Raw genomic sequence first — 9,607 nt, forward strand, 5'->3', positions numbered from 1 at the left:
ATTATTATTTATTTGTTTAAGCATGATGTAATAAGTCGCGTATCAGCCAGTTATTGTTCAAGAAGACAATAAACCAGAAATATTTCACCGGTTAACAGCGGAATAAGGAGCACGCACGCTGTGTGTTGTTGCCATAACAGCGGCGTGACGCCCCGGTGCTTTGCGGTGATTCAGTCCTCCTCGCAGCGCCGCATCCACGGGCTTCCTGCCTGATTTCGGACTCGCCTTGTATAGTCAACAATAAACAACCGCCGCTGTCACACGCAAGCGTGAATCTGACGCGATGCTCTCGCCACCTTCCCATTCAGCGTGTGTCGGGATCCTCCCTTCAGACGCTCGTGCGCGCGCCGCCAGCCACACAGCGGCATTGTCGGAGCGGCGTCTGGACGCTCAGCACCTATATCAATCAATAGCTCACTTGATCCGGATCGATTCCCCGCGGCGATGTAAAGATGGCGAGAGTGCTCCACAACTTGCTGTTATTCCTCATCAGACTTGCGCTGAGAATCCGAGTTTGGGGGTATTGGTCACTGATTTACGGTTATTGTGCGCTCTGCAGCGTCGTAGCGCTGCTGAAACTTTGGTGGAGCGTCGTGCTGAGGCCGACGGCAACCTTCCAATGGGCGGTTCGAGAAACTCCCCCGGCTTGTCTGAGCGACACGTCGCTGGGAACCCACTGTTATGTTCGGATCAAGGTAAGACCCGCACGCACCTGGACGTGAGGAGTCTGGCGGCTGTAAGGGGGGAGAGCCCACTGTGTGTGTGTGTGTGTGTGTGTGTGTGTGTGTGTGTGTGTGTGTGTGTGTGTGTGTACACCTCACTCTCTTGCATGCTACGGTGTTCACATGCAGAATGCTGCAACACCTTGTCTGTGGTGTCGCGTCGTGCCATGAAAGCAGGCCTGATCCCTGAGCGGATCATGAGGCGTCTGTTGATTTCTGAGACGGGCTGCGCTGCGTTCAGGTGCTGAAAGAACAGCTCCTGCTGAAAGAACAGCACATCACAGCCAACGTGTTCACCGTTATGTAATTAAGTACCACGGCGTGTCAGTCCCGGAGACACGAAGCCTGCTGTCAGCGAGTCACTCATATCAGTGACTATTCAGTCTATATCAGCTGCCTTTGTTCCTGTTGATTATCGATGCAGTGACGCTAAGCGTCTTTTAATGTTGCTGCTCGTTCTAATTACAAAAGTGCATCATATCTAATCAGCTAATCATAGGTAAAATCTTAATCTGAAACTTTACTAAAGCTGTTCATATTAAAATGTAATGCAGGCATAAGTGAAGTTTCTCCCTCTAACATAGCTGTTGAAGTAGAAGAACAAAGTAGCCGACTATTGAAATATTTCAGTTTGTACAAAAAGGCAGTACTAACTCTCCATCTTTTAAGTCTTAAACCAAAGTGGTCCTAAGATCAATAATCCATGTATGTGTTTGATACAAGCAGAGGAAACAAAGACAGAGATGACTTGTAGAAAAAAGAGGAGCAAATATGTATCCATGCAAGACGAGATGTGCTGCGTTTCTAGTGTATCGGCCATCATGCAGGCTGTAACACGGTCTGGGGATGTCCAACGATTTAAAAGAGCCAGAGCACTTCATATAAACTGTTGATGCAGCCTGCCTTCAGCTCATAAATAAACATATGCAACTAAGTTACGTCTGATTCTATTTGCTTTATGATATTATCCGTGAAGGGACCCCAGATCTTAAACATTTACAGCACGACAGACAAATAATTGTTTCACTGAGCCGCTTCTTAAAAGCAATAAGACCAATTATTTTGTATAGGATTTGTTTATAAATGGAACTACACCAATCCAACACAATCATCTTTACCCATTGTTTGTGTGTAACATTTTTTTATTAAAGACACATTTCATAGCAGGTTTTTTTTTAATGTAAACACTTCTGGAAGCCAGCGACACATCTAACATTTGCAAGGTTGTGATTCACTTACGTGTTTAGCAGTAAATAAGCGATGTATTGTTTTCCTGTCGATATGAGAGTCATTTAAAAGTGCTGACGTGTTTCCTGCTGTGTCCACTAAGTAGCTATCCATGTTGTTTATGTGTCTTCTCTCCACCAGGAGTCTGGCCTTAGGTTTCACTATGTTGCAGCTGGAGAGAGAGGAAAGCCACTCATGCTGTTTCTACATGGCTTCCCTGAGTTCTGGTAGGTCAAACAAAGGGGGGGGGGGGGGGGGGGTTGCGGCAACAGTAGCAGTCTCCCTTCACTGAGCAGCAGCAGACAAGTCGATTGTATGATTCTGTTTGTTCGGTCGCTCGGTGTTTGTTACTACGGTCACCTCTCTGAAATGTCCCCTGACTGTGAGAATTCCTCGCCTCTCACGTTACAGTCTACTGTTAAATCTCTGCAGCCTTTCTCTGACTCTCCACGCCAGCGAAGGAGTCCCCATTCACGGAGATGAATGGCCATCAGGGGAGGGAAGGGTCCAAAGCACTTTCGAGATCTCTTCCCCCTGATATGAAATGAAAAGAAAAATGGTGTAGAGCGTCGCTCTTGGATGGAGGCCAAAGAGGTTGTCAAGAGCTATAAGCCTGTCCATATCTCTCCCATACTATCTAAGCTGCTGACAGGACGGGGATTAATTAGGGGAGGATGGGAGCGCTTTCTGCTTCACTTTCTGCATTCTTCACAGGAATGATGGACTGTGCCGAGAGTGACACGGCTGCAGGGAACTCTTCTCACTTTCTGAAAATGTGCTAATTCCCGCTCAGAAACGAGAAGCGGGAGTGTGTGTCGGAGGGAGGGTGGGGGAGTCCAAGGGGCTTACTTCACTTTAAACCTCATCTGTATTCTAAGATCTGAGGGTTCAGTGGCGGGATCTGATACTGACTCATCAGAATCACAGTCAGGGCTCTGCATGTTGCCTCCCCTCGCTCAGTGGAGGATGAGGAGGAGGAGGATTTCGGTCCTGATGAGGAGCCCAGCAGACAGGCTCTCCTGTTAGGAAGTCATCCAGTCCACATGATCGGTGGGCGTATATTATATATAAAAACCTATATTATGGCGGGTTGACCTTTGCTCAGGAAGGAAAGTTAGATGCTAGCTTTAAAAGAAGTTGGTGAGGCTGGTTTGTATGGTGTCAGAGGGGCACTCCATCCATTTGGACAATTGCTTTATAATCGGTCTTCTGCAAGGTTCCCCTAATTTATAGTGCAATAAAGAAAAGCTGGAGTCCTTTAAAAGGACAAGCAGCGGTGAAAGAAACAAACTGTCTGTTCAAGCGTGAAAGTAATTAAATGAAAATGAAATGCATGGTCTTTGCCTGTGTTTGTGTGCGGCAGGTTCTCCTGGCGCTACCAGCTGCGTGAGTTCAAGAGTGAATTCCGTGTGGTGGCCGTCGACATGCGAGGCTACGGGGAGTCCGACCTGCCGCTCTCCGCTGAAAGTTACCGCTTCGACTCCCTGGTCACCGACGTCAAGGACATTGTGGAGTATTTAGGTGAGGGAACACAGGCATCTGTAACCCTAAAATAACTCCAGGCAGCGGACACTGCTTTGACAGCGTGTTGAGTCAGAAATAAACTTGTTTATGGGTGTTAAAGTGTGGATGGCCCTCGGGCCTGCAGCATGACATGACAGACTTCCTGTGACTCATTCTCCCTGAACATGGGACGTCGTGCAGATGCAGCCTGCTGACTGCGTGCTAACACTGGCAGCAAGCTATAGCCGGAGGTTAATCATTATCTGGCCAGAGTGACAGTTTTTGCTCTTTTCCTGGCCAACATATCACAGTTTTACAACGGCAACATGATGTATAAATAGCATTAACCTTAGCATTGACATGTCAGTAAAGCTTCTCTGATGACTCCAAGGAGAGAAGATGATCCGTCACCTCACATTCATGTAGAGCTAGGCTATTGTTTTAGTGCCCATTACAAATTTGACTCTTGATTTTGCTTCACATTCACAGCGTCCTCACTAAATTATAATAAACTTCCTAAGTTTGGAGAAACAGATCCCCGTTTCCCCCTGCCACCATCCACAGCATTGCTTTGCCCCAGTGCTGTTACTCCTCCTGTCTGTTTCTGAAAATCGGCAATAGACTGACTATGCCTCATGCCTAAGTACCTCATACAGTATACAACCTCACTTAGAAAAACAAATCCAAAGCATCCCTTTAATGGCAGTGTTCCATACATTCTTCATACATGTTTCTTGGAGGCAGTGGAACGAGCTGCACACACAACATAGCGGCTGCATCTGGAAACGGGAACCATGAGCTGAAAGATGCTAAAACTCTCTGTGGAGCTGAGGGCCAGGTGATACTTCTCTGTGGGTTCAACGCAAACGCCATTCTGTCCATTTGTATTATAAAAATACTTGATGTGCAGCTTTAAATATTGCGGTGACAAGTCTATGTTTCACAATTTGAACCTAGTTAAAGTGCAGCTCAGAGGAACGTAGTGTCCTGTAAAACACATCCCTCACATCTTATTTACACTCTCCTTGGAAGTGCTCTTCAGAGAGGTCTACAGTTAATGTTGTGTAGCTCCTTACGTGGTTCAAGCGGCCTGTTGTTAATTTCTTAACAGGCTTCCAGGAGCTAAGCACTCAATAATGCATATTGCCGTGCTAATGATTCACTTAATGGTCATTTGAATGGAAGCGGAAGTCTTGCTTTGACCATATGATAACTGATTTACTCTCATCTGTGATTGGACTACGGAGCTCTTTTAACAACAGCGATTAGAGCCCACATGGTCCAAATTACAGTCAGCTAATGGGCAGTCAGAGGTTTGGCCTTTAACCATGCATCGCCCCATGCATCGCCCCAGCAACGGCAGCCATGGCCCTCTTACACGTCCAAAAGTGACTTGCCTGTGCATCAATCCCTATTTAAGTGCACGTGATCACCGTGGGGATGAGGCTTGCTGGTGTGATTCACGCTACAGATGTAAATGCTGCTAGCAAAGGTAAGAGGATTAGTTTGCAGGCATCGGAACAGTAATGTGATCAGAATCCCTCAGACGGACGCCCTGACCTTGATCTGCGTTTGGCTGTATGTCATGAAATACATTCATTTGATGGGTGTAAATGTCCTGAACAGTATTGATTTTCAGGCACTGACGTGATGCGATAAGTCGCATGACACAATGTCGTCTTCTGCTCCAATCACAAAGCTTTGTCTCGTGTTCATTTGCTTTTCCCCCAAGGTTACAACAGATGTTGCCTGGTTGGCCACGACTGGGGCGGCACCGTGGCGTGGCTGTTCGCCATTCACTACCCAGAGATGGTGACCAAACTCATCGTCCTGAACAGCCCCCACCCTTCTGTGTTCACAGGTACCAGTTCAACGACGTGCAAACCAATTTTCTTCATAATTGGAGAGAATCTGGTTTGGCTCTTGGATTATGAGCGTAATTACCATCGTTAATTAGGAAGTTATCGTTGCTACAATTCCATGTTCGCATCCATCTGGCAAATCCTCTCCTGCCTTAAGGGGGAAGGATGAGGAGAAGCTAATTACGGGAGGCTAATGTGAAGCTGGAACAGCTGGTTAAACTGCAGAGTCGTTGTGGTGACCTCACAGCCAGCGTGTGCAAACTTGGCCTTCGAGTATCGTGAACGACTGAACTTCTCTCGTCCCCTTTCCTCCAGATTACGCTCTGCGTCACCCGAGCCAGCTGCTGAAATCCAGCCATTTCTTCTTGTTCCAGCTTCCCCGCTTCCCGGAGCTCATGCTCTCCATCAATGATTTCAAGGTGGTCTGTTATGTGTGGGCTTAAGCGCTTTCAAGGTCAAGGTTGTGTGTGTGTGTGTGTGTGTGTGTGTGTGTGTGTGTGTGTGTGTGTGTGTGTGTGTGTGTGTGTGTGTGTGTGTGTGTTGGTGTATGTTGCATGTTATTACAGCATCTATTTTTAGGGTTTGCATCAGTGGCTAAAAATATCCTGCTGTTGAACAAGGTTAGACGTGAATGCTTCTATTTTGATCTTATATTTAGATTCACAGTGAAATGTGCACCGAATTTAGTGATATAATTGCTATATTATTTGAAAATATTGAAACATAATCATCAGTTTTGTCAACATGTTAGAAGTGCACAGAGCAGGCTAACTAAACAGCTTTGGTTTTGAAATGCAAAGTTTAGTCATTTAATGTATTTATTTTGTTTTTTAGGACCTTTTGGTCAATATGTCCTAAAATATAAAGCGATAACCATTAGCCGGTAGCTTAGCTGCGCGCAGGGGTAAACGGCTAATTCAAATGTTATATCTCAGTTATTGCAGTAGGTTCATATTTATAGTTTCAGTTTAAAGGCATGATGAGTAGGATTTGATGGTTGCGGTTTGTAAACATTTGATATCTGCCCCTCCTCCCCGGCTCAACAAGGGTTGGGATACTCACCAGCAGGTGAAAGTTGACCCCACATTCACTCTGGAAAGACCTCTGTTTGGCGTTTCACCTAAACATTATTATTTTTTTCTGAAAATGTTACTCATTGTACTTTTTCTTTAGTGTATATAACCTGAAAATAAGACCAGAAAATGAATTGTTTATCTCGACATACGGAGCAGGTCCTCCTCACCGCCATGTTTCTATGGTAGCCAAGAACAGACAAACCAAACTTACTATTGGATTATGTTCCTTTATGCCTGTGTTGGACTTTTCCAAAGTAAAAAAGCACTGCGTTTCCATCACTGAAGCACCGTTCCTGACTCATAGTAGTGTCTCTGCCATCTCTGCTGCAGGCTCTGAAGGACTTGTTCACCAGCCGCAGCACCGGGATCGGAAGGAAAGGCCGATGGCTCACTGCAGAGGACATGGAGGCCTATCTGTATGCGCTCTCACAGCCTGGAGCTCTGACTGGAGCCCTCAACTATTACAGGAATGTCTTCAGGTAATCGTTCACTCACCGAAAGATGGGTCAGAAATTTAACAGAGATTTGAAGAAGAATTCAAAGCTTTACTCGTCCTCTCCATCTGTCAAGGCCTCAAAGCTCTCAGATATTTACATTTACATACGTCGGACTTTCTTACATGTGAGACCAACTGGCGATGAGTGATCGGCATGTATCAGATCAGAGGAAAAATATCAGCGCATGCATTTTTGACATGTGAACTGTACATGCATGGCTGAGCTCGCCATCTGCTCCCTTCTCAAGCAACGAGTTATCTCAGAATAGCTTTTATATGCTTACGTAAAAGAGATATCACTGACCCATGCCCAATTAGTCTCTCTACAAGCGCATACAGTAGCTAATCACTAGGGACACGTGAACATCCATCCATCCATTCATTCATTTTATATACAGCATATATCCACTTGGGGGTGGGCGGGCTGGATCCTATTTCAGCACATTTGGAGAAACAAATCAAGCAGTTCATTATATATAATGGAACTCATTAAAGAGAGAATTCTGAAGATAACGTCTGAGAAATTTGCTTAAGATGTGTAGTAATCCAAGAAATACATCAATACAAACTAGAGACGCGTGTTATCAATGCAGTTGTTACTAATAATATTAGCACCACAGCGTTGCGACAGTGAAACAGCATGAACAGGACACTTTGCTTTTCAAGGTTCAATTTAAATCTATTGTCTTTATACAACGACTCAGTTTGTAGTCTCATCACTGCTACATAAGAAAATGCACACAAAAAACTATTTAATGTTATATTATTTGCCATTTAAACCATTTCAGATCACATCCCTGGTCATATTGTTCATCTATTTAACAAAATATGCTTAGAAACACAATTTATTTTTATATCAATCATATATCAATAAATCAATTCTTAATTCTTACTTGAAAAGAAAATATGACATCAGCTACCCTATTTCAAGCAACAATATCATGACATCATCCAACAATCTGCAACTGTGCAGCAAGAGAAGGTCATGAGCAAATCTTTCACATCAAGCTCCTGCTAGCGTTATGTCCCGCCTGCCTGTCCTGTTTCACTCAGAAATACGTCACTGCACGCAAACGGAATACTCTCAAAATGCCGTTTCATCTCAACTTTTCCTTTTAAACTCGCTCTTAAAATAGCATGTTTTCCTCTCTCTGCTCAGCTCCCTCCCCCTGAGCCAGAATCACGTCAGGTCTCCGGTGCTGCTGCTGTGGGGCGAGCGCGATGCCTTCATGGAGCAGGAAATGGCCGAAGCATGCCGCATCTACATCCGGAATCACTTCCGTCTCAACATCATCTCTGGGGCCAGTCACTGGCTGCAGCAGGACCAGCCTGACATTGTGAACACCCTCATATGGACCTTCCTCAAGGAGGGAGAGGGACGCAAAAGCTACAGGAACTAAACCCCCGGCGAGGCCTCCTCCTCCAGCCCCCCACCCTCCGCTTGTCACACCTGGAAGCCTGGAATATGCCTGTGATACCAAGCGACATCGTGATAATGCAACCATTCTTTAAATCGTTCACATTTCAAGTATTTTTTTAAAGCAGTAAAGGAAAGAGATCAAAGCACACCTCACTGGAGAGGACACCGAGCAGTACGTGTGACACATATTCAAGATGTTTTTTGCACATGATGTCCGCCTTAAAGTTTGTCAGTTACAGCGTTACAAATGTGTGGCAGAATCTCCTTGTGACTTGTATTGTGTGGTGCCTTTTAACTTTGGAGTTGTCGCGGTGTAAAGGCGTCCTGAGAGACCGGGACGCGGCGGCGTCTGCTCCACTTGTATGTTTCACCGGGTCGCTCCACTCTTCTTTGGGCACAGTCCTTTGGGGGCCATACCTCTCCCACTCCCTTTATCAGGTAGTGTTGTCTGGAGGAGTTTTCTTTTTTTTGTATTTTGTCCTCAGAGATACTCAAATGTAGAGAATGTTGTTATCTTGATCTTCCTGTATAGAAATGTCAGTGACGGTTGACTATTGTACTATTTTGTATCTATTCCTACACACTGCATTTTGGAATTCGCTGAGCCAAGACTACACCATTTGATTTTATAAATAAACTAAGTGTCAATCTGTCGGACTCGCTGCTCTTTATCATTTCCGGGGCTGTTTTAAGATAATAATACCAGTGTTGTGTTTGAAGCTGTGCGATGGGCCTAGTGCCCCCGCATCTTTGCTGCTGTCTAAGAACAGTCACACCGAGCTTTTACACGGAAGAGATGAAAAACACCAGAAATAGTCGTGGATGTGCTGTTAAATATAACACAGAGCTGAGTGACACAGCAGTTGACGTTGGTTATTCTGGGTCTCCTCTGTAGAACAAACAATAATCATTTTGTAGAATCATATTCCTTCTTCACGTGGTCATATGCCAACAGAAACGTTAATGTAGAGTTACACTGAGGTGTGTATTCATCAGTCGTACATAAACAGGTTTTAGTGCTGTGACAACACACAATGGCACACACACATTCACTGCTGAGCTATTTAGAGGAGCGATCATTCTGACACTGCATGATTATGGTGCTTCCAAACAGCAAAAACATTTTTATTATTTGTATTAACCTTTATTTATACAGGTAAAATCTCATTGAGACCCAGGGTCTCATTTACAAGAGAGACCTGTTCCATAAAACCATTATAGAATACTGTCCTTAATAGTGGCTTATTGTTATATCACTTTAATACATAATTAAACCTGATAAAGTATTTCTTTACAAAGCT

General features: G+C 44.7%; 1 protein-coding gene across 1 annotated transcript; it reads left to right on the top strand.

Annotated features, from left to right (window-relative positions):
- The first annotated feature begins 278 nt into the window (after window positions 1-278).
- Window positions 279-8,955, top strand: ephx4 (epoxide hydrolase 4). Its single transcript, XM_084012196.1, has 7 exons — window positions 279-695; window positions 2,091-2,176; window positions 3,313-3,470; window positions 5,185-5,313; window positions 5,630-5,733; window positions 6,721-6,869; window positions 8,046-8,955. Exons 1-7 carry the CDS (start codon window positions 453-455, stop codon window positions 8,284-8,286), a joined length of 1,110 nt encoding a protein of 369 aa, XP_083868322.1. The 5' UTR covers window positions 279-452; the 3' UTR covers window positions 8,287-8,955.
- The last annotated feature ends 652 nt before the right edge of the window (window positions 8,956-9,607 follow it).

Source organism: Eutrigla gurnardus (genome assembly GCF_963514095.1).
Source record: "Eutrigla gurnardus genome assembly, chromosome: 6".
Classification (NCBI taxonomy): domain Eukaryota; kingdom Metazoa; phylum Chordata; class Actinopteri; order Perciformes; family Triglidae; genus Eutrigla; species Eutrigla gurnardus.